The sequence below is a fragment of the Lepidochelys kempii genome, chromosome 6 (assembly GCF_965140285.1).
Source record: "Lepidochelys kempii isolate rLepKem1 chromosome 6, rLepKem1.hap1, whole genome shotgun sequence".
In the NCBI taxonomy this organism is placed as follows: Eukaryota; Metazoa; Chordata; order Testudines; family Cheloniidae; genus Lepidochelys; species Lepidochelys kempii.
The window spans coordinates 298,847-322,503 of record NC_136385.1 but is presented as its reverse complement, the minus strand read 5'-3'; the positions used below and the strand labels follow the sequence as shown (position 1 = coordinate 322,503).

General features: G+C 68.3%; 2 protein-coding genes across 4 annotated transcripts; one reads left to right on the top strand and one right to left on the bottom strand.

The window, feature by feature from the left end:
• LOC140912243 (arylamine N-acetyltransferase 1) lies at positions 1–3,838 on the bottom strand. 3 transcript variants are annotated; one of them, XM_073346388.2, is made up of 2 exons: positions 3,778–3,838; positions 1–1,299 (listed from the first exon to the last, which is right to left on the bottom strand). In XM_073346388.2, the coding sequence occupies exon 2, from the start codon at positions 1,291–1,293 to the stop codon at positions 454–456; it is 840 nt and encodes a 279-aa protein (XP_073202489.2). In that variant the 5' UTR covers positions 1,294–1,299; positions 3,778–3,838; the 3' UTR covers positions 1–453. The 3 variants fall into 3 exon arrangements, with proteins under 3 accessions (XP_073202489.2, XP_073202488.2, XP_073202490.2); XM_073346387.2 differs by having other exon boundaries at positions 3,641–3,831; XM_073346389.2 differs by having other exon boundaries at positions 3,702–3,831.
• SPNS1 (SPNS lysolipid transporter 1, lysophospholipid) lies at positions 3,834–23,572 on the top strand. Its single transcript, XM_078853052.1, has 13 exons — positions 3,834–3,895; positions 5,378–5,654; positions 5,930–5,995; positions 6,193–6,329; positions 8,734–8,885; positions 9,074–9,140; positions 14,580–14,722; positions 15,257–15,412; positions 16,517–16,706; positions 17,020–17,085; positions 19,479–19,577; positions 19,676–19,847; positions 23,077–23,572. Exons 2-13 carry the CDS (start codon positions 5,429–5,431, stop codon positions 23,169–23,171), a joined length of 1,569 nt encoding a protein of 522 aa, XP_078709178.1. The 5' UTR covers positions 3,834–3,895; positions 5,378–5,428; the 3' UTR covers positions 23,172–23,572.
• Positions 23,573–23,657: the final 85 nt, after the last annotated feature.

The window sequence follows — 23,657 nt, the reverse complement described above, 5'->3', positions numbered from 1 at the left end:
TCCTGAGCCTCTTGCCCTTTATTTTGTGAGGAGGGGGTGGCACTGCACCGGACCCTGCAAGGACCCTCACACCCAGGGATCAGGGCCCCCTCGCTGCTCAGCATAAGGCAGGCCCTGCCCCACGGAGCTCACACGCTCAATGCACCACAGGGATGGACCCATCCAGCATCACACAGAGTCGGTGTCTGAGCCAGGGATAGAACCCAGGAGTCCTGAGCCGAGCCCAAGCCAACCCACTAGACGCTGCTTCCTTCCCAGAGCGGGGGATAGAACCCAGGAGTCCTGGCTCCCAGACCACCCCTCATTCTTCCCTTTGGGCCCAGCAGCTCCCCCCAGGTTCCTGCCCTGGCTGGCATGTTTTACAGCTCCCTCTCCCCACAGCTCTCAGAGCCGGGCCCCCAGGGGTGCTGTCAAGGGGGTCTCGGCCCCCCTCCACCTCCTTTCGGCGCTCCTTCATTCAGTGGGGGGAGCTGGCCCCATCTCCTCCCCCTCCGGGGGTGGCTGTATGTCCTGGTCCTTGGGCACCAAGGTCCCGCTCAGCTGGGCCCCGAAGGTGTGCTGCAGCAGGGCGGGGATCTCGGGGGGCTGCAGAGGGGTCTCCGTGCGCTCCCCGCCCCGCGTGGCGATGAGGCGCCAGCCCATGTAGGTGAGGCGGCCCCCGCCCGGCTGGGGCAGGCTGCAGAAGGACTTGCAGGCGAAGAGGGAGCTGGGGGCCTGCTGGTGGTAGCAGGCCATGGCGGCGAAGTCTCCCAGCTCCCGCTCCTCCAGCGTGAAGGTGTAGAGCACCCGCCCCTCCCCGCCCGGCGCCCGCAGCCGCTCCAGCACCCAGACGCCCCCCGCCAGGCCCAGCCGGAAGGTGCTGCCCTCCTGCGGCTGCTCCAGGCCCGGCTCCAGCCGCAGGGGCTCCAGGAAGCCGTCCCCGAAGCCCACGTCGCACAGGAAGCGCTGGCCCCCCAGCCGGGCCAGCAGCAGCAGGTGGTCGCGGGGCGGCCCGAGGCGGCCGGTGAAGCGGTTGCGGACGCGGCCGGCCAGCCCCACCACGTCGAAGCCCAGCGCCCGCAGCAGCCACAGGAAGAGCCCGTTGTTCTCGTAGCAGAAGCCGCCGCGCCGCCGGCGGACGATCTTGTCGTAGAGCAGGGGCGGCGCCAGGGTGATGGGCTCCCCGCAGTGCACGCTCAGGCTCTCAAAGGGCACCGAGAACAGGTGGCAACGGTGCAGCCCCCGCAGCGTCTCCAGGGTGGGCTCCGTCGGGCCCTGATACCCGATCCGGGAGAGATAGGCACCCACGTCCATCCTGGGCTGGGGAAAAAGTGGGGGCTGTGAGGAGAGAACCCAGGCGTCCTGGCTCCCAGCCCCGCCCGCCGCCCAGAGCGGGGTTCGACTCCGGCCCTGCAGCTCTCACACTGGGGCGGCAGCTGGCCCTGCACAGGGTTGAGCTTTCCGCATCTCCAGTGGGGGGGGGAGACATGTGCCCTCTCCCGTGGTCCCCCCCGCCCCACAGGACAGCTCCCTAACCCCTCCCAGCCTGGCAGGGCCCCCCGGCCTCTTTCCCCGGTAGCCATGGGGCAGAGGGGGGTCAGTGTCACCTGTGGGAGCAGCCCCCCACGCTCCCACCTACCTGTCCAGGGGAGGGGGAGGTAATCACCCCCCAGACTCCCAACTCCCCCTTCCCAGCGCCAACAGATCCCCCCAACGTCCAAGGCCCCCGTGCCCCCCATGCCCTGTGTTCCCAACCCCCATTGCCCCCCCTTTAACCACTGCACTCAAAGCCCGGGGAGTATTTCCTGTGCACCCCCCCCACCCCGAACACAGACAGGTGATTTGATGAGTTTCGGAGACTCTGGATTGGGGGGCAGGGGCAGCAGGGGGGCAGGTCAGAGGTCAGCACAGGTCAGGTGGCATGGTCAGCAGGGGCCCCTCTTGCCCCCCTCGGGGAAGGGCGACTCCGGGGCACTGCCAGGCGGCCGGAGGTGGGGGCGGGCGGGGGGCAGAGCATGGGCACGGGCTGGGCCTGCCCCTCCCACCACTGCCCCAGGGGGGCGTGACTGGGCACCGGGCCAGCGCGGGCAGCACCTGCCCCTGCCCCTGCCCCTGCCGGGCCAGCCCAGGGCGCAGGGGGCCAGCAGCCGCCGCGCCCACGGGGGGCATCCAGCCCCTCCGCCAGCCGGCCATGCAGCGTCGCCCCCCGGGGCGTGGGTTCCCCCCCCGCGCCCCACACCCAGCGCCCCACGGGGCCAGCCCTGACCGCCAGGGAGAGCGCCCCCCCCGCGCCCCCCAGCCCTGCACCCCCGGCCCGGCGCCCCACACCCAGCGCCCCACGGGGCCAGCCCTGACCGCCAGGGAGAGCGCCCCCCCCGCGCCCCCCAGCCCTGCACCCCCGGCCCGGCGCCCCACACCCAGCGCCCCACGGGGCCAGCCCTGACCGCCGGAGAGAGCGCCCCCCCCCCCACGCCCCACAGCCCAGCACCCCCTAGCGCCCCCCAGCCCTGCACCCCCGGCCCGGCGCCCCCTAGCGCCCCCCAGCCCAGCGCCCCCTAGCGCCCCCCAGCCCTGCACCCCACACCCAGCGCCCCACGGGGCCAGCCCTGACCGCCAGGGAGAGCGCCCCCCCCGCGCCCCCCCCGCGCCCCCCAGCCCAGCGCCCCCGGCCCGGCGCCCCCTAGCGCCCCCCCCTGCGCCCCCCAGCCCAGCGCCCCCTTGTGCCCCCCAGCCCTGCACCCCCGGCCCAGCGCCCCCTAGCGCCCCCCCCTGCGCCCCCCAGCCCTGCGCCCCCGGCCCGGCGCCCCCCAGCCCTGCACCCCACACCCAGCGCCCCCTAGCGCCCCCCCCTGCGCCCCCCAGCCCTGCACCCCCGGCCCAGCGCCCCCTAGCGCCCCCCCCTGCGCCCCCCAGCCCTGCACCCCCGGCCCGGCGCCCCCTAGCGCCCCCCCGCACCCCCCAGCCCAGCGCCCCCTTGTGCCCCCCAGCCCTGCACCCCCGGCCCAGCGCCCCCTAGCGCCCCCCCCCGCGCCCCCCAGCCCAGCGCCCCCTTGTGCCCCCCAGCCCTGCACCCCCGGCCCAGCGCCCCCTAGCGCCCCCCCCTGCGCCCCCCAGCCCTGCGCCCCCGGCCCGGCGCCCCCCAGCCCTGCACCCCACACCCAGCGCCCCCTAGCGCCCCCCCCTGCGCCCCCCAGCCCTGCACCCCCGGCCCAGCGCCCCCTAGCGCCCCCCCCTGCGCCCCCCAGCCCTGCACCCCCGGCCCGGCGCCCCCTAGCGCCCCCCCGCACCCCCCAGCCCAGCGCCCCCTTGTGCCCCCCAGCCCTGCACCCCCGGCCCAGCGCCCCCTAGCGCCCCCCCCCGCGCCCCCCAGCCCAGCGCCCCCTTGTGCCCCCCAGCCCTGCACCCCCGGCCCAGCGCCCCCTAGCGCCCCCCCCCGCGCCCCCCAGCCCAGCGCCCCCTTGTGCCCCCCAGCCCTGCACCCCCGGCCCAGCGCCCCCTAGCGCCCCCCCCTGCGCCCCCCAGCCCAGCGCCCCCTTGTGCCCCCCAGCCCTGCACCCCCGGCCCAGCGCCCCCTAGCGCCCCCCCCTGCGCCCCCCAGCCCGGCGCCCCCTAGGCCCCCCTTCCCCCTGGCCGTGCTCTGCCCCCCCGGCACCCCGCGCACTCCGGGCCCCCGTCCCTGGGGTTGCCATGGTGACGGCGACAGGGGTGTCTCGGCTGGTTACGGGGTGACACTCTGGTTGCCATGGTGACGGCGGCGCTGGAAATCGGCCGCGGGGGGCTGCGGAGGGTCCCCGTTACCCTGGTAACAGAGGCCGAGGGTTCCGCGGTGACGTCCCGGAGGGGCGGGACTCGCCATGGGTCAGGTGACGCGAAGGGGGTCACATGACCGCAGCTGGGAGCAGCGCGCCCCGGCTCGGTAGTGGGGTCATGGCGGGGGGCGGGGGGGCTGCGGGGTTATGGGGGGCGGAGGGATGGCGGGGGGGATGGGGAGTTGTGGGGTTATGGGGGCGGGGGGCTGCGGGGTTGGGGTTGCGGGGGGCAGGGGAGCTGCGGGGTTATGGGGGCGGGGGGGCTGCGGGGTTGGGGTTGCGGGGGGCGGGGGGGCTGCGGGGTTATGGGGGGCGGAGGGATGGCGGGGGGGATGGGGAGTTGTGGGGTTATGGGGGTGGGGGGATTAGTAGGGGAGCTGTGGGGTTGGGGTTCTTGGGGGCGGGGGGCTGCGGGGTTGGGGTTGCGGGGGGCAGGGGAGCTGCGGGGTTATGGGGGGCGGGGGGGCTGCGGGGTTGGGGTTGCGGGGGGCAGGGGAGCTGCGGGGTTATGGGGGGTGGGGGGATTAGTGGGGGAGCTGTGGGGTTGGGGTTCTTGGGGGCGGGGTGCTGCGGGGTTATGGGGGGCGGGGGGGCTGCGGGGTTGGGGTTGCGGGGGCAGGGGAGCTGCGGGGTTTTGGGGGGTGGGGGGATTAGTGGGGGAGCTGTGGGGTTGGGGTTCTTGGGGGCGGGGTGCTGCGGGGTTGGGGTTGCGGGGGCAGGGGAGCTGCGGGGTTTTGGGGGGTGGGGGGATTAGTGGGGGAGCTGTGGGGTTGGGGTTCTTGGGGGCGGGGTGCTGCGGGGTTGGGGTTGCGGGGGGCAGGGGAGCTGCGGGGTTATGGGGGCGGGGGGGCTGCGGGGTTGGGGTTGCGGGGGGCAGGGGAGCTGCGGGGTTATGGGGGGCGGGGAGATGGCGGGGTTGGAGTTGCGGGGGATGGGGATTTGTGGGGTTATGGGGGGTGGGGGGATTAGTGGGGGAGCTGTGGTGTTGGGGTTCTTGGGGGTGGGGTGCTGCGGGGTTGGGGTTGCGGGGGGCAGGGGAGCTGCGGGGTTATGGGGGGTGGGGGGAGGTGCGGGGTTGGGGTAGCAGGGGGATCGGCAGGGGGGCTGCGGGGGACAGGGGGAGCTGCAGGGTTATGGGGGCGGGGGGATAGCGGGGGGGCTGCAGGGTTGGTGTTGTGGGGGGCAGAGGAGCTGCGGGGTTATGGGGGGCGGGGAGATGGCGGGGGGGCTGCTGGGTTGGGGTTGCAGGGGGGCTGCGGGGTTGGAGTTGCGGGGGATGGGGATTTGTGGGGTTATGGGGGTGGGGGGATTAGTAGGGGAGCTGTGGGGTTGGGGTTCTTGGGGGCGGGGTGCTGCGGGGTTGGGGTTGAGGGGGGCAGGGGAGCTGCGGGGTTATGGTGGGCAGGGCTACTGGGGGGGATGGGAGGTCATGGGGGCCGGACCTTTGGGGGATGGGAGGTCATGAGGGCGGGGCTATTGGGGGATGGGAGGTCATGAGGGCGGGGCTCTTGGGGGGGAAAGGGGTCATGACTGGCAGGGGAAGCCGTAGTGCCGGGATCACTAATCCCCCCCCTCCCCGCCCTCCGCAGGCCCCGCTCCGGAGCCGGGCTCCCTGTGAGGCGGCTGCACAGCCCCCGGCCATGGCGTCCCGGTGCAGCCCCCACCCCGATGCTGCCCCATTCCTGAGCCAGGCGGACGAGACAGAGGAGGAGGCGGCGGCAAAGGGGGGCTCGCGGGTGGGCGGGGGGCAGCCGGAGGCGGGAGTGCAGGCCGTCACCGGGATCTCGTACCCCCGCTCAGTGATGATCGTCGCTGTTCTCTGCTACATCAACCTGCTCAACTACATGGACCGCTTCACCGTGGCCGGTGAGGGCTGTGGGGAGGGGGGACGGCAGCGGTGGCTCTGTGGGTGCGTGGGAGAGTTGTGGGAGGTTTTGGGGGACGGGGTGGAAGTTTTGGGGGGTCAGGGCTGCAGGATGGAGGGGGTTGTGTGAGGAGTGGGGCCAGCAGAGGTCGGGGGGACTGCACAGGGTGTGGAGATCTGCCGTGGGAGGTGGGCTCGGGGTTGGCAGAGGTGGGGGGCTGCGGGGTCCATGGGGGGCTCTCCCCACTTTCTAACCCCCTGCTCCCCGGTTCCCCAGGCATCCTGCCCGACATTGAGTCGTTCTTTCGCATTGGAGACAGCAGCTCCGGGCTCCTCCAGACAGGTACGGGGGTTGGGGGAGAGAGGGGGATCCCATAGCGATGGGGGCAGGGATGCACTGTGTATGTGGGGTGACACCCTTTGGGGCCTGGGGCGGCGTCTTCTCTGATGGGGAGGGTAGGGGGGCAGAGGGTTGGTGGGGGAGTGGCTGTGCCTTGCGCAGTGCCCCAGTTCTAACCAACCCCCTACCCCCCCCCGCAGTGTTCATCAGCAGCTACATGGTGCTGGCCCCGATCTTCGGGTACCTGGGCGACCGCTACCACCGCAAGCGCCTGCTCTGCCTGGGCATCGCCTTCTGGTCGGCCGTCACGCTGGGGTCCAGCTTCATACCCCAGGAGGTACCGGCTGGCAGGCCACGCGCAGGGCGGGTGCCGAGTGGAGAGGACGAGGGGCTGGGCAAGGGGCGCAGAGGGGCTGTGCGTGGGGGGAGCTGTGTGCGCAGGTCGGGTGCGGTGTGGAGGATATGTGGGGCTGGAGCGATGCAGGGGGTTCTCCCGGGCGAATTCTGTGCCACTGCGCAATGCGGAATTTTTACTCCTGGGGGAATTCTGCAACAAAAATTTAAAATTCTGTACACAGTATCTTAAAATTCTGCATATTTTATTTGTCAAAATAACACAATATAATCACACCAGTTTCAGTTATTTTTGGTCATTTATTTTAAAATACCTGTCAGCAAGTACGTCTGAAACAATACAGACAACAAAAAAGATTCAGGAAATGTTTTTTGACAAGTAGATTCCTTAGTAGGCGTATTAACACAATAATAATTCATGTAAACTACCATATGGAACCGTATTTCCCACCCCCCTCGGAAGCAGAGCAAAGGCTGGGCGGAGTCATGGGGAACGGAGGAGCTGAGGGAGAGGGAAGGACCCTGGGTGTGAACTTGGAGGGTTGTTGGGTGTGGGTGGAAAAGTATGGAACAGGTTTTTTTGGAGGACGGGGAGGGATTGTTTGGGAGCTTCCGCCACACAGACCCAGGCTGATCCCTAGCCTCTCCCATTCAGTCAGGCACATCTGCCCTGTCCCCACCACCCCATGTGTCCTTGCACCCCCGTCCACATGTGTCCCTCCAGCCCCACTCAGACACTTACTCTCCCATCCCCATGTGGCTCTGCACCCCCTTCCCCTGTCCCTTGTGTGTCCCTGTACCCCCTCCCCCATCACCATGTGTCCCTGCGTCTCCACTCCCATTCAGCCCCTGCCCCAGTCTGTCCTCCCTCGCTAGCCCTTATGAGCCCCTGTCTGACGCCCCCAGCACCCCCTGCTGTCTTGTCTCCCCATAGCCCCTGTCTCCTGACCCGACCAGCTGCAAAGATGGCAGGCTCTTTCTCTTCCTATGCTGGCTGGGAGCTGCTGCTGTGTTCTATCGCCACAGCACCCTCTGATGGGCCAAAGACGGAACTGCAGAAGTCATCTTCTGCAGGGAGCTGCTACTGTTCTTGTGCCACAGCACCCTCTGGTGGGCAAAAGGCAGAACTGCAGCAACATTACAGCAGAAGCTTTTTTTCTGCACAAAAAATTAAAAATATGCATGGCTCATTAATTATGTGCACGCGCAGTAGTGCTGGGATAACTAACAGAGAGTTCCCCCAGGAGTCAATTTTGCAGAAATTAACATGTGCACAGAATTTCCTTTCCCCCACAGAAATGGGCTGCAGAGCTGCTAGCTGCCACTAGGGGCTGCTGGACCCACAGAGCCCAGCTTGCACATAGAGGATACTGCTGGGGGGAAGGGGAGGGAGCTAGGGGGTTCCTGTCCGCTGCAGTTCCCAGCATGCCTGGGGGAAGGAGAAGGTAGAGAGTAGGAAACTCCTTGCAAGCCTGGGACCGAACATCAGGCTTTCTCTCCCTCTGGGCTCTGGGGCGGAGGGGAGCGAGTGTCTGGGCAAGCGGGGGGCCCTGTGGCTGAGCTCTGGGGGGGAGGGGGACAGGTGCCTGGGCTGGGGGGGACATGGTCGGGGGGGGTGCAGGTATCTGAGCAAGGGGGGGCCCTGCGGCTGGCCTCTGGGGTGGGAGGTATTGTGCGTGTCTGGCCCTCCCTCTGGGCTCTGGGAAGGGGAACAGGGCAGAGAAACAGGAACTGGGCTGTCAGAGGAGTTTCTTTAACTCTTTACTCCTGGGGGAACTTTTGTGTGTGTCTGAATTGTTTCAGACGTACTTGCTGACAGATATTTTGAAATAAATTACCAAAATAATTGAAAGTGGCATGATTGTGTAGTGTTATTTTGACCAATAAAATTGGCAGAATTTTTAAAGATTGTGCGCAGAAATTTTAATTTTTTGGTGCAAAATTCCCCCAGGACTGAGGGGGTGCAGAGGGGCTATGCGTGGGGGGAGCTGTGTCTTGCAGGGCAGGTGCGGGGTGGAGGTGGTGAGAGCTGGAACAATGCAGGGGCGCAGAAGGGCTTGGGGGCTGTGCATGAGGGAAGCTATGCGTGCAAGGCGTGGGGCGCAGGCTGCACCCAGTGGCTCTCGGGGTGAGGCGGTCCAGATGGGGTTGTCCCCACTGGGTGTCCTAGAAGGCAGGAAGGACAGGCTCTCTCGCTCCCCCATACTGGGTTCCCCCATCTCCAGGCCCCTCAGCGTGATGGGGAGTTTACGGTTGTAGGGGTGGCCGGGCTGGGCCTGTGGCAGGCGGGGAGCTGCGGGGTGAGCTCCCTGCTCCAGGGCGTCTCAGCCCCTTGGCAGGCCGGGGTGTGGTGCCGTCTCTGAGCCGTCTCTCACCTCCCCCGCCAGCGGTTCTGGCTGTTGCTGGTGACGCGGGGGCTGGTGGGGGTAGGGGAGGCCAGCTACTCCACCATCGCCCCCACCATCATTGCCGACCTGTTCGTTAGCGACCAGCGCAGCCGTATGCTGGCCTTCTTCTACTTCGCCGTCCCCGTCGGCAGGTGAGGGGCTCTGGGGGCGGTGGAGGTGGGTGGGAGCCCGGGGGCCAGGGCGGATTGATGGGGTGGGAACCTGGGGGTAGGGTGGGGACAGGGGGCGGGTGTTGGGGCAGTGTGGTAAGGGGCAGGTGGTGTAAGGGGCAGTGGGGAGAGCTGTGGGTCCTGGCTCTAACCTCCTGCTCCTCCCGCAGCGGGCTGGGCTACATCGTGGGCTCGAAGGTGAAGGACTTGGCTGAGGACTGGCATTGGGCCCTGCGGGTGAGTCTGGAGGGCTGGGCCGGGGGGGGGTGTGACAGAGGCCGGGCTTGGGGCTCTGGAGCCCCCCCTGAGTGACGTGCTGACAGGACCCTCTTGTCCTGGGACACCCCTCGGGGAACATTATCAGTAGGGGGAGCGTCCTGGGTCTGACCTTGGAGTGTCCAGCCCACTGTTCAGCCCATGAGCTCCCCGCAGCGAGTCCCCCTGGACGGGGCCCTGGGGCAGATGGAGGGGCCCTGCCCCCCGGCTCGGCAGCGAGCCTGGACTCCCAGCCGGCATGTGACACAGACGGGTTATCAGCCCTCAGGAACCCAGCGTAGAACAGGACTTGTTAGCACAGACCTCAGGGACTTTCAGTCAAGCCCATCTTGAGGGGACCCCAAGTCCTGGACTCTTCCCCCCGAGTCCCAAAGAGGAGCCTGCCCGGTTCGAGCTGCCTGGCCCCAGACCCCCTGTGCACCCCCCTCGTTCCTTTGTCTCTTTCCCAGGCCAGCAGGTCACCTGGTCGGCACCGACACCTCCCACCTCCAGCTGGTCCTTGCAGAGGAGGGGGCCCGACCATCGGCTGCCAGGCTACAGCGTCGCCCGTTCTCTGTCCCAGGCAGCCAGTCGCAGACACACCTGCCCACTAGGGGTCGCTGCAACAATCACACACCCTCATCCCACCACCAGATATTTGAGTAACACATAGGGGAAACTGAGGCACACACAGTATTCAGAGAAAACATGAAGAACATTCCCACTTTGTCACAGCGTAACACAGACCGGTATTAGTCGTCGGGAACACAGCGTAGAACAGAGCCTGTTAGCACAGAAAGCAGGAACTTTCAGCAAGGTCCATCTTGGTTGAGACCGGGGTCTCCTGTCACGGAGTCCCCGGGCGATGCTCTGGAACTGCTCCCTCCGAAGCCAGTCAGGACTCTGGGAAAGTCTCCTTTCTGGGAGCAGCCTGTCTTCAGGACACACAGCTCACCCGGCTTCCCCCTTCCTGGGTCTGACCTTGGAGCCTTCAGCCTCCTCTGCCCCTCCGTGCGCTTCCCACAGCGAGTCCGGCCAGGCGGGGTCCTGGGGAAGCCAGAGGGTCCTGCCCCCAACTCCGCAGTCAGACGGGACTCTCAGCCAGCCAGTAAAACAGGAGGTTTATTAGACGACAGGAACATGGTCTAACACAGAGCTTGTAGGTGCAGAGAACAGGACCACTCAGCTGGGTCCATTTTGGGGGCAGTGAGCCAGACAACCACGTCTGCCCTTCACTCCTTGTCCCCAGCCAGCCCCAAACTGAAACTCCCCCCAGCCCCTCCTCCTCTGGGCTTTGTCCCTTTCCCGGGCCAGGAGGTCTCCTGGTTCCTTTGTTCTCCAACCCTTTAGCTCTCACCTTGCAGGGGGAAAGGGCCCAGGCCATCAGTGGCCAGGAAACAGGGTGTTGGCCATTCTCTGTGTCCAGACCCCTGCACGCACCTGCCCTCTAGGGCTCTGCAATGATCATACACCCTTACCCCACCCCCTAGAGACTTAAGAACTGCCTAGGGGAAACTGAGGAACCCCCACAATATTCAGAGGAAACTTTAAGAACAGTCCCGCTTCATCAGATCTCCCCTCCAGACCAACGACCCTCCATCACACCCAGTTGACCCTCCTTGTCCTTTGTCATCTCTCCCAGGCAAGCCTTTGTTCTCCATCCCAAGGGTGTTCCCCCCCCCCCCCCGCCATCAGTTGCTAAGTTACAAAGAGTCTGATCATTGTCTGGGCCCAGGCAGCTGTTGTTTGACAGGCACACCTGTTCTTAGGCAGTGGTTCCCAACCTTTCCAGACTCCTGTGCCCCTTTCAGGAGTCTCTGCAAAGATCAGACGCTCTTGCCCCACCACATAATGAATTGTGCAATACATAGGGGATGCCGAGGCACGTAGAACATTCATACAAAGTATTAAGAAATTCCCCCATTTTGTCGGATTTCTCCCCGCTTTGAGACTGAACTGAGCGGGGCTCGCTTCAGCCTGTGAACTGGGGAGGTTCGGGCCCCCTCTCCGGGACAGCGCATCCCCTGTAATATTTGCACTCCCCTGAACATGGACCGTCTCCAGCTCATAATCCTGGATCAGGTTCCACCTCAGGAGCTTGGCATTGGCCCCTCTCATCTGGTGCAGCCACAGCAGGGCGAGTGGTCAGTGTCCACAGTAAAGCACCACCCAAATAGGTACGGCTGCAGCTTTTTAAGAGCCCACCCCAGGGCCAGGCATTTCTTCTCGATGGCCACATAGCTCTGCTCCCGGGGCAGCAGTGTCCTGCTCAAGTACCCGATGAGGGGTCTCTCCCCGTTAGCATCAGCACCGCACCCAGCCTTGTGTCTGAGGCATCTGTGAACACCAGGAAGGGCTTGTCAAAGTCTGGGTTTCCCAGCACTGGACCCCTGACCAGAGCCTCTTTCAAAGCACAGAGAGTCCCCGGCATTGCCCAGTCCAGACCAGCTTGTCTGGCTTCCCCTTCTTACAAAGCTCCGTGCTGGGAGCTGACAGGGAGATAAAGTGGGGCACAAACGTCTGGTAGTGCCCCGCCATCCCAGTAAAGGCCTGGGCCTGTTTCATAGAAGATTAGGGTTAGAAGAGACCTCAGGAGGACATCTAGTCCAACCCCCTGCTCAAAGCAGGACCAACCCCAACTAAATCATCCCAGCCAGGGCTTTGTCAAGCCGGGCCTTAAAAACCTCTAAGGATGGAGATTCCACCACCTCCCTAGGGAACCCATTCCAGTGCTTCCCCACCCTCCTAGTGAAATAGTGTTTCCGAATATCCAACCTAGACCTCCCCCACTGCAACTAGAGACCATTGCTCCTTGTTCTGTCATCTGCCACCCCTGAGAACAGCCGAGCTCCATCCTCTTTGGGACCCCCCTTCTTGTAGCTGAAGGCTGCTATCAAATCCCCCCTCATTCTTCTCTTCCGCAGACTAAACAATCCCAGTTCCCTCAGCCTCTCCTCCTAAGTCATATGCCCCAGCCCCCCTAATCATTTTTGTTGCCCTCCGCTGGACTCTCTCCAATTTGTCCACATCCTCTCTGTAGTGGGGGGACCAAAACTGGACGCAGTACTCCAGGTGTGGCCTGACCAGTGCCAAATAGAGGGGAATAATCACTTCTTAACCTGTTTCTTAGTCTGGGTCAGAGGCCAGTCTCTGATCGCCCACATCTTGGCTGGCTCTGGTTTTAGGCAGCTGCTCCCCACCTTGCGGCCCAGGTACGACACCTCTGCCATCCCCATCTTGCATGACACAGATATTATCCATGATGTACGCCAGGCCAAACTCTCTACCCCCTTGGTAACTGATCCCCAGGCCCTGGCAAGTGACCGGCGCCCCCTTGTGGCCAAAAGGCAGGGCCAGGAGCTCACAGAGCCCCATAAGGGTGATAAAGGCAGATTTCAGCCTGGCCTCTGGATCCAAAGGCACCTGCCAATAGCCCTTGGTAAGATCCACAGTAGTGAGGTAACATGCCCCCCAACACACACTTGTCCAGGGTCTCATCAGGCCTGGGCATGGGCAGGCACCAGACACAGTGATGGCATTGAGCTTCCGATAGGCCACACAGAACTGGATCAAGCCATTTTTCCTGGGGACCAGCCCCACGGGTGAGGCCAATGGACTGTTGAATGGCTGGATCACCCCCAAAGCCAGCGTATCCCTGACCTCTCTCTCCAGGGCCTGGGCTGTGTTCCCAGTGACTCTGAACAGGGAACACCTGATGGGAGCGTGGGCTCCTGTCCCCATGCGATGGCCAGCCAGGTTAGCGAGCCCCGGCCGGCTGTGGGTAGGAGCACGGTGTCACAGAGTCAGTCTCCTGGCAGCACTCTGAATGAAGTCGTGCAGGTCTCTGGGGCAGCGTGACTCTGCCCACCCTCACCAGCGCAAGAAGCCTGCTTGGCTTTGGCACTTCCTGGGTCTGACCTCGGAGCGTTCAGCCCTGTTCACCCCGTGAGCTCCCCGCAGCCATGGGACTCCTGGGGAAGCCTCACATGCCCCCCAAGGGATCCTGACCCCCAACTCCGCAGCCAGCCGTAACTCCCAGTCAGTGTGTGACACGGACGGGTTATAAGTCGACAGGAACCCAGTGTAGAACAGGGCTTCTTAGCACAGACATCAGGGACATTCAGCAAAGTCCATTGTGTGGGGATGCAGGGCCTCGTGCCCTGCCCCCCTTCCCTTCCCCCCGGCCCGACTCCAGCCAGCAGACGGCCCAGTCTCCAGCAGCCCAGCCTCAGACATGCCCATTGCCCCTCCTATGTCCTATGTCTCTATCCCGGGCAAAAGGGTCACCTGGTCTGCACCCCTCCCCTGGCTCCACCTTGTTGCAGGCGCCGTTGCCAGGCTACGGAGTGCTTCTGCCCTTCTCTGTGTGCAGGCAGCCAGAGGCAGCCCCACCTGCCCACTCGGTCTCAGCAAAAACCACACCCCCTTGCCCCACCACCTACGTCTTGTGTGACACACGGGGAAACTGAGGCACACACTGTATTCGTGCAAAACCTCAAGAAGAAACCTCCCACTTTGTCACACGCAGCACCTCTCTGATCTCTGCCTGCTGAGGAGGGGTGAGCTGATCACAGAGGGGAGCTGATTCCGGCAAGGGGCCGGCTCCGGTCTCAGAGAAGAGACCCACCAGGGGATCTTCTCCCACTGGCCGCACACGGCCCGTACCAGCCTCTCCCTGTCCCACTACGGCTCCATCACATTGACCTGGTCCCCGCGGTGGCTGTGAGCCCGGCTGGGCAGTTCCACCACATCGTTCTCCTCATTCAGCTGCTGGATGACCTTGAAGGGCCCGTCCCAGGCAGGTTGCGGCTTATGCTTCCTCACCGGGACGAGACCCCTCACCTGGTCCCTGGTGCCGTAGGCCGAGCGGTCATACCGGATCTTCTGCCTCCCTTGGGCCCTGGCTAGGTTCTCCCTGGCCGGACCCAGGAGCTCAGCGAGCTGTTCCCGGAAAGTCAGTCCATGCTCCAGCACTGATTCTCCATCGGGGGAGGCCTTCCCCTCCCATCCGTCCCCCACCAAGCCCAGGGGACCCTTCACTCTCCTCCCATACAGCGGCTGCGAAGGGGAGAACCCCGTGGATTCCTGGGTCACTTCCCTGTACGTGAACACCAGGTGTGGTAAATACTCATCTCGGTCCTGCAGATGCTGGCCCAGGAAAGTCTTCAGCATCATCTTCAGGGTCCCAGTGAAGCTCTCCAGCAGCCCCTGAAGGGAATCTCTCCCTGCAGCCCCCCTTAAGGGTTCCTCAACGCTGTGGCCAGCAAGGCCCTTCAGCTTGTCTAAGGAGGGATCCTTCTGCAGCTCCATCTGAAATTCAGCTGCAACACACGTGGGAAACTGAGGCACGCCCCATGTTCATACCAGCCAGTGAGGAAATCCCCCACTTGGTGACATGGGGTCCCGCGCTCTGCCCCCCAGGTGACCCCGGTGCTGGGCGTGGTGGCTGTGGTGCTGCTGGTCGTGGTGCTGCGGGAGCCGCCGCGGGGGGCCGTGGAGCGTCTCTCTGACTCCTCCCTGCGCTACACCTCCTGGGCCGCCGACCTCCGGGCGCTGAGCCGCAAGTGAGTGGGAGAGACCTGTGGGTACTCAGCAGGGGCCAGGGATGGGAGGAGCAGCAAGTGGGGGGGGTGTCAGACAAATAGGGGGTCAGGAGGAGGTGGGGCTGGGAGGAGCAGGGCGCAGGGAGTGGGGTGGGGTTGGGGGTCTGGGGAGCTTAGAGGAGTGGGGGATGGGGAGGAGTGAGAGGCAATGGGGGTCAGTGTGCAGCTGTGAGGAGTGGGGCTGAGCTGGGGATTGGCAGGGGACCCGGAGGAGTGGGGCGGGGCCCGGGGGCTGGGAGAGGCAGGAGTGTGGGTCAGTGAGGGGCTGGGGGGAGCAGGATGGGATTGGGGCTCAGGGGGGGTCTGGGAGGGGCAGAGCTGCAGGTTTTGCAGGGGTCTGGAGGTTGGCGGTAAGCTGTGGGGAGCAGGACGGGATTGGGGCTCGGCGTGGGGCTCTGGGAGGGGTGGGGCTGGGGGTCAGCAGGGGGGCTGGGAGGAGCAGGAGGGGATTGGGGATCGGGGGGGCTCTCACATTCCCCCCCCCCCCCCCGGCAGCCGCAGTTTCGTGCTGTCGTCGCTGGGCTTCACGGCGGTGGCGTTCGTGACGGGGTCTCTGGCGCTATGGGCCCCGGCCTTCCTGTACCGCTCCTGCCTGGCCACGGGGCAGAGCCGGCCCTGCCCCGACGGGGACACCTGCAGCTCCCAGGAGAGGTGAGCGATGCAGGGGGCCCAGCCCTGAGCTCCCCCCGGGAAAGGGAGTCACCGGTGAGCCCTGAGCTCTGACCCTCCCCATATCGGGGCCGTTCTCTCCCCCGTGACCCCCGAGCACTGACCCCCCCAGTGTCAGGGCCGTTCTCTCCCCAGTGACCCCCGAACTCTGACCCACCCCCAGTGTCGGGCCGTTCTCTCCCTGGTGACCCCCGAGCTCTGACCTCCCCCCCCAATGTCGGGGCCGTTCTCTCCCCGGTGACCCCCGAGCTCTGACCTCCCCCCCCCAGTGTCGGGGCCATTCTCTCCCCTGTGACCTCCGAACTCTGACCCACCCCCAGTGTCGGGCCGTTCTCTCCCCGGTGACCCCCGAGCTCTGACCTCCCCCCCCAGTGTCGGGACCGTTCTCTCCCCGGTGACCCCTGAGCTCTGACGCCCCCCAATGTCGGGGCCATTCTCTCCCCGGTGACCTCCGAGCTCTGACCCCCCCCATGTCGGGGCCGTTCTCTCCCCGGTGACCCCTGAGCTCTGACCCCCCCCCCATGTCGGGGCCGTTCTCTCCCCGGTGACCCCCGAGCTCTGACCTCCCCCGACAATGTCGGGGCCGTTCTCTCCCCGGTGACCCCCGAGCTCTGACCTCCCCCCCCCCAGTGTCGGGGCCATTCTCTCCCCTGTGACCTCCGAACTCTGACCCAGCTCCAGTGTCGGGGCCGTTCTGTCCCCGGGAACCCCCGAGCTCTGACACCCCCATATCAGGGCCGTTCTCTCCCTGGTGACCCCCGAGCTCTGACCTCCCCCCCCAGTGTCGGGGCCGTTCTCTCCCCGGTGACCCCTGAGCTCTGACGCCCCCCAATGTCGGGGCCATTCTCTCCCCGGTGACCTCCGAGCTCTGACCCCCCCCATGTCGGGGCCGTTCTCTCCCCGGTGACCCCTGAGCTCTGACCCCCCCCCCATGTCGGGGCCGTTCTCTCCCCGGTGACCCCCGAGCTCTGACCTCCCCCGACAATGTCGGGGCCGTTCTCTCCCTGGTGACCCCCGAGCACTGACCCCCCCCCATGTCGGGGCCGTTCTCTCCCCGGTGACCCCTGACTCCCCCTGTCTCCGCAGCCTGATCTTCGGCCTCATCACCTGTGTGACGGGCTTCCTGGGCGTGGGGGCGGGCGTGGAGATCTCCCAGCGCCTCCGCCGAAGCAACCCCCGGGCCGACCCCCTGGTCTGCGCCGCCGGCCTGCTGGGCTCCGCGCCCTTCCTCTTCCTCGCCCTGGTGTGTGCCCAGGGCAGCAGCCTCGCCACCTACGTGAGTGCCGGGGCGGGGGGCCCCGGGGCCGGGGGGGAGCAGGGCCAGGGGGCCAGGGGGGAGCAGGGCCAGGGGGGAGCAGGGCCAGGGGGGAGCAGGGCCAGGGGGTGCCAGGGGGGCTGGGGGGAGCAGGGCCAGGGGGTGCCAGGGGGAGCAGGGCCAGAGGGTGCCAGGGGGGCTGGGGGGAGCAGGGCCAGGGGGTGGACACCCCACACACTCGTGGGCCTGGTGCCCAGCGTTGGCAGGGGAGGGAGGACCCGGGGAGGGGCAGGTGGGGTCCTTAGCCTCAGTAACCGGCTCCCTCCTCCCACAGGTGTTTATCTTCATTGGGGAGACGCTGCTGTCCCTGAACTGGGCCATCGTGGCAGACATCCTGCTGGTGCGTCTGTCCTGCCGCCCCGTGCCCGGAGCCACAGGGCCAGCGACCCCCCCCAGCCCGCCCTTAGCCGGCCCCTGGGAGCGACCCCCCCCGCCCCGCCCCGCCCTTAGCCGGCCCCTGGGAGCGACCCCCCCGCCCTTAGCCAGGCCCCGGGAGCGACTCCCCCACCCCTCCCGTAGCCGGCCCCTGGGAGCGACCCCCCCACCCCACCCTTAGCCAGGCCCCGGGAGCGACTCCCCGGCCCTTAGCCGGCCCCTGGGAGCAACTCCCCCACCCCGCCCTTAGCCAGGCCCCTGGGAGCGACCCCCCCACCCCGCCCTTAGCCGGCCCCTGGGAGCGACCCCCCCACCCCGCCCTTAGCCAGGCCCCGGGAGCGACTCCCCGGCCCTTAGCCGGCCCCTGGAAGCAACTCCCCCACCCCGCCCTTAGCCAGGCCCCTGGGAGCGACCCCCCCACCCCGCCCTTAGCCAGGCCCCGGGAGCGACTCCCCGGCCCTTAGCTGGCCCCTGAGAGCGTCCCCCCCCACCCCGCCCTTAGCCGGCCCCTGGGAGCAACTCCCCAGCCCTTAGTCGGCCCCTGGGAGCCACTCCCCCACCCCGCCCTTAGCCAGGCCCCGGGAGCGACCCCCCCACCCCGCCCTTAGCCGGCCCCTGGGAGCAATTCCCCAGCCCTTAGCCGGCCCCTGGGAGCAACTCCCCCACCCCGCCCTTAGCCAGGCCCCTGGGAGCGACCCCCCCACCCCGCCCTTAGCCGGCCCCTGAGAGCGACCCCCCCCACCCCGCCCTTAGCCGGCCCCTGGGAGCAACTCCCCAGCCCTTAGTCGGCCCCTGGGAGCGACTCCCCCGCCCCGCCCTTAGCCAGGCCCCAGGAGCGACTCCCCCGCCCCGCCCTTAGCCGGCCCCTGGGAGCGACCCCCCCCCACCCCGCCCTTAGCCAGGCCCCGGGAGCAACTCCCCGGCCCTTAGCCGGCCCCTGAGAGCGACCCCCCCACCCCGCCCTTAGCCGGCCCCTGGGAGCGACCCCCCCACCCCGCCCTTAGCCGGCCCCTGGGAGCGACCCCCCCACCTCGCCCTTAGCCAGGCCCCGGGAGCAACTCCCCGGCCCTTAGCCGGCCCCTGAGAGCGACCCCCCCACCCCGCCCTTAGCCGGCCCCTGGGAGCCACTCCCCCGCCCCGCCCTTAGCTGGCCCCTGGGAGTGACCCCCTCCAGCCCGCCCTTAGCCGGCCCCTGGGAGCCACCCCCCCACCCCGCCCTTAGTCGGCCCCTGGGAGCCACTCCCCCACCCCGCCCTTAGCCAGGCCCCGGGAGCGACCCCCCCACCCTGCCCATAGTCGGCCCCTGGGAGCAACTCCCCGGCCCTTAGCCGGCCCCTGAGAGCGACCCCCCCGCCCCGCCCTTAGCCAGGCCCCGGGAGCGACTCCCCCGCCCCGCCCTTAGCCAGGCCCTGGGAGCGACCCCCCCACCCCGCCCTTAGCCGGCCCCTGGGAGCGACCCCCCCGCCCCGCCCTTAGCCGGCCCCTGGGAGCGACCCCCCCCACCTCGCCCTTAGCCAGGCCCCGGGAGCAACTCCCCGGCCCTTAGCCGGCCCCTGAGAGCGACCCCCCCGCCCCGCCCTTAGCCGGCCCCTGGGAGCGACCCCCCCCCCCGCCCTTAGTCGGCCCCTGGGAGCGACCCCCCCCCGCCCTTAGTCGGCCCCTGGGAGCGACCCACCCCCACCCTTAGCCGGCCCCTGGGAGCCACTCCCCCCCCGCCCTTAGCCGGCCCCTGGGAGCCACTCCCCCCCCGCCCTTAGCCGGCCCCTGGGAGCCACTCCCCCGCCCCGCCCTTAGCTGGCCCCTGGGAGTGACCCCCTCCAGCCCGCCCTTAGCCGGCCCCTGGGAGCCACTCCCCCACCCCGCCCTTAGTCGGCCCCTGGGAGCCACTCCCCCACCCCGCCCTTAGCCAGGCCCCGGGAGCGACCCCCCCACCCTGCCCTTAGTCGGCCCCTGGGAGCCACCCCCCCACCCCGCGTTTAGCCAGGCCCTGGGAGCGACCCTCCCACCCCGCCTTTAGCCGGCCCCTGGGAGCGACCCCCCACCCCGCCTTTAGCCGGCCCCTGGGAGCGAACCCCCCGCCCCGCCCTTAGCCAGGCCCCGGGAGCGACCCCCCCCGCCCCGCCCTTAGCCGGCCCCTGGGAGCGAACCCCCCGCCCCGCCCTTAGCCGGCCCCTGGGAGCGAACCCCCCGCCCCGCCCTGGCCCTTAGCTGGCCCCTGGGAGTGACTTGGGGCGGCAGGGACAGACAGACGGACACAGAGCAGGGGGAGGGGGCAGTGACAGACGGACGCACTGACTGGGATGGATGGGGGGCAGGCCCCCCCCCGGCCTGTGCTGACCCGGCCCCTGTCGCCCACAGTACGTCGTGGTCCCCACACGCCGCTCCACGGCCGAGGCCTTCCAGATCGTCATGTCCCATTTGCTGGGCGACGCCGGCAGCCCCTACCTCATCGGCGTGGTGAGTGCACGGCAGCGGCACTGCTGGGGGGAAGTTCGCAGCGTTGGGGGGGAGCTGGGGATTGTGGGATGGCTCCGCTCACCCTCTCTGCCCCCCAGATCAGCGACAGGATCCAGCGGGGCCGCCCCCCATCCTACCTGCTGGAGTTCCGCAGCCTGCAGTACGCCCTGATGCTGAGCGCCTTCGCCGGGGTGCTGGGGGGCGGCTTCTTCCTCGCCACCGCGCTCTTCATCCAGGGCGACCGCAAGCGGGCCGAGCTGAGCGCCCAGGGTACGTCCCTCTGCCCCCTAGCCCCGTCGCCTCCCTCTGCCCCCTAGCCCCGTCGCCTCCTGCTACTCCCCCCGGCCCCCACCTCGCCACCGCGCTCTTCATCCAGGGCGACCGCAAGCGGGCCGAGCTGAGCGCCCAGGGTACGTCCCTCTGCCCCCTAGCCCCGTCGCCTCCCTCTGCCCCCCTAGCCCCGTCGCCTCCTGCTACTCCCCCCGGCCCCCACCTCGCCACCGCGCTCTTCATCCAGGGCGACCGCAAGCGGGCCGAGCTGAGCGCCCAGGGTACGTCCCCCAGCCCCGTCGCCTCCCTCTGCCCCCTAGCCCCGTCACCTCCTGCTACTCCCCCCAACCCTGTCACCTCCCACTGCTCCCCCCGGCCCCCACCTCGCCACCGCGCTCTTCATCCAGGGCGACCGCAAGCGGGCCGAGCTGAGCACCCAGGGTACGTCCCCCAGCCCCCTAGCCCCATCGCCTCCCTCTGCCCCCTAGCCCCGTCGCCTCCCTCTGCCCCCTAGCCCCGTCACCTCCCACTGCTCCCCCCGGCCCCCACCTCGCCACCGCGCTCTTCATCCAGGGCGACCGCAAGCGGGCCGAGCTGAGCGCCCAGGGTACGTCCCTCTGCCCCCTAGCCCCGTCGCCTCCCTCTGCCCCCTAGCCCCGTCGCCTCCTGCTACTCCCCCCGGCCCCCACCTCGCCACCGCGCTCTTCATCCAGGGCGACCGCAAGCGGGCCGAGCTGAGCGCCCAGGGTACGTCCCCCAGCCCCCTAGATCCATCGCCTCCCTCTGCCCCCTACCCCCGTCACCTCCCTCTGCCCCCTAGCCCCGTCACCTCCCACTGCTCCCCCCGGCCCCCACCTCGCCACCGCGCTCTTCATCCAGGGCGACCGCAAGCGGGCCGAGCTGAGCGCCCAGGGTACGTCCCCCAGCCCCCTAGCCCCGTCGCCTCCCTCTGCCCCCTAGCCCCGTCGCCTCCCTCTGCCCCCTAGCCCCGTCGCCTCCCTCTGCCCCCTAGCCCCGTCACCTCCTGCTACTCCCCCCTAACCCTGTCACCTCCCACTGCTCCCCCCGGCCCCCACCTCGCCACCGCGCTCTTCATCCAGGGCGACCGCAAGCGGGCTGAGCTGAGCGCCCAGGGTACGTCCCTCTGCCCCCTAGCCCCGTCGCCTCCCTCTGCCCCCTAGCCCTGTCGCCTCCCTCTGCCCCCTAGCCCCGTCGCCTCCTGCTACTCCCCCCGGCCCCCACCTCGCCACCGCACTCTTCATCCAGGGCGACCGCAAGCGGGCCGAGCTGAGCGCCCAGGGTACGTCCCCCAGCCCCCTAGTCCCGTCGCCTCCCTCTGCCCCCTAGCCCCGTCACCTCCTGCTACTCCCCACAACCCTGTCACCTCCCACTGCTCCCCCCGGCCCCCACCTCGCCACCGCGTTCTTCATCCAGGGCGACCGCAAGCGGGCCGAGCTGAGCGCCCAGGGTACGTCCCCCAGCCCCCTAGATCCATCGCCTCCCTCTGCCCCCTAGCCCCGTCGCCTCCCTCTGCCCCCTAGCCCCGTCGCCTCCTGCTACTCCCCCCTAACCCCGTCACCTCCCGCTACTCCCCCCGGCCCCCACCTCACCACCGCGCTCTTCATCCAGGGCGACCGCAAGCGGGCCGAGCTGAGCGCCCAGGGTACGTCCCCCAGCCCCCTAGATCCATCGCCTCCCTCTGCCCCCTAGCCCCGTCACCTCCTGCTACTCCCCCCTAACCCCGTCACCTCCCACTGCTCCCCCCGGCCCCCACCTCACCACCGCGCTCTTCATCCAGGGCGACCGCAAGCGGGCCGAGCTGAGCGCCCGGGGTACGTCCCCCAGCCCCCTAGACCCGTCGCCTCCCTCTGCCCCCTACCCCCGTCACCTCCCTCTGCCCCCTAGCCCCGTCACCTCCCGCTACTCCCCCCGGCCCCCACCTCACCACCGCGCTCTTCATCCAGGGCGACCGCAAGCGGGCCGAGCTGAGCGCCCAGGGTACGTCCCCCAGCCCCCTAGATCCATCGCCTCCCTCTGCCCCCTACCCCCGTCACCTCCCTCTGCCCCCTAGCCCCGTCACCTCCCACTGCTCCCCCCGGCCCCCACCTCGCCACCGCACTCTTCATCCAGGGCGACCGCAAGCGGGCCGAGCTGAGCGCCCAGGGTACGTCCCCCAGCCCCCTAGACCCGTCGCCTCCCTCTGCCCCCTAGCCCCGTCACCTCCTGCTACTCCCCCCTAACCCTGTCACCTCCCACTGCTCCCCCCGGCCCCCACCTCGCCACCGCGCTCTTCATCCAGGACGACCGCAAGCGGGCCGAGCTGAGCGCCCAGGGTACGTCCCCCAGCCCCCTAGATCCATCGCCTCCCTCTGCCCCCTAGCCCCGTCACCTCCTGCTACTCCCCCCTAACCCTGTCACCTCCCACTGCTCCCCCCGGCCCCCACCTCGCCACCGCGCTCTTCATCCAGGGCGACCGCAAGCGGGCCGAGCTGAGCGCCCAGGGTATGTCCCCCAGCCCCCTAGACCCGTCGCCTCCCTCTGACACCTCCCACTGCTCCCCCCCGGCCCCCACCTCGCCACCGCGCTCTTCATCCAGGGCGACCGCAAGCGGGCCGAGCTGAGCGCCCAGGGTATGTCCCCCAGCCCCCTAGACCCGTCGCCTCCCTCTGCCCCCTAACTCTGACACCTCCCACTGCTCCCCCCCGGCCCCCACCTCGCCACCGCGCTCTTCATCCAGGGCGACCGCAAGCGGGCCGAGCTGAGCGCCCAGGGTACGTCCCCCAGCCCCCTAGATCCATCACCTCCCTCTGCCCCCTACCCCCGTCACCTCCCTCTGCCCCCTAGCCCCGTCACCTCCCGCTACTCCCCCTGGCCCCCACCTCGCCACCGCGCTCTTCATCCAGGGCGACCGCAAGCGGGCCGAGCTGAGCGCCCAGGGTACGTCCCCCAGCCCCCTAGATCCATCGCCTCCCTCTGCCCCCTACCCCCGTCACCTCCCTCTGCCCCCTAGCCCCGTCACCTCCCGCTACTCCCCCCGGCCCCCACCTCGCCACCGCGCTCTTCATCCAGGGCGACCGCAAGCGGGCCGAGCTGAGCGCCCAGGGTATGTACAGCCCCACAGCGCCCCCCACTGCCCCAAAATCTTGGGCATCAAGAATCGCGCCCCCCGGCACCTGCAGCTCTGTGCCCACCCTGTCAGCCCCCCTGACTCTCCCCCTCCCCCCGCCAGGTCTGCTGCAGGAGGAGGCCGAGCCGGAGGAGCGGATTGTGGTGCCGAAGCGCGGCCGATCCACCAAAGTGCCCGTCTCCAGTGTCCTCATCTGAGATCAGCACAGACACCCCCGGCTGGGGTCGGGCGCCGCCTGCCGGGCAGAGACTCTCGGTGCCCCCCAGGGGCCAGACTCGGGGGGCTGGTGGAACTGTGCCAGTTTGGGGGGCTGGTATTTTATGTGGGCATGGAGCCCACCCGTGAAGGAAATGGGGTCAGGGACTGATGGATGGGGCACCCTGGGCTGGGGTGAGCCAGGGACCCCCAACTTAACATCCCCAGTCCCCTGGCGCAGGGAGGGGCTTAGGGACCGAGAGGGGGGGCTCTTGGATTCCTTGGGGGGCAGGCTGTGAGGCCCCCCCCAAGGTCATACAGGTCCCCACTGCATTGTGGGGGGCTGGAGTCCTGCCCCCTTCCAGCCGCCATGTTTTCACCCCATTAAACTCTTTCTTACGTCTCCTGCTGCTGGTCTCTGTCCCGGGGGGGCAGAAATCCTGGCCGTGCTGCCGGACCCTGCTCCCCCCCAGGAGGGCACTTGCCCC

Coding starts and splice junctions, on each gene's coding strand:
- LOC140912243 (XM_073346388.2), bottom strand. CDS start 1,293: ATGGACGTGGGTGCCTATCTCTCCCGGATCGGGTATCAGGGCCCGACG.
- SPNS1 (XM_078853052.1), top strand. CDS start 5,429: ATGGCGTCCCGGTGCAGCCCCCACCCCGATGCTGCCCCATTCCTGAGC. Junction 9,141..14,579: donor ACTGGCATTGGGCCCTGCGG/GTGAGTCTGGAG, acceptor TCTGCCCCCCAG/GTGACCCCGGTGCTGGGCGT. Junction 19,578..19,675: donor GCCCCTACCTCATCGGCGTG/GTGAGTGCACGG, acceptor TCTGCCCCCCAG/ATCAGCGACAGGATCCAGCG.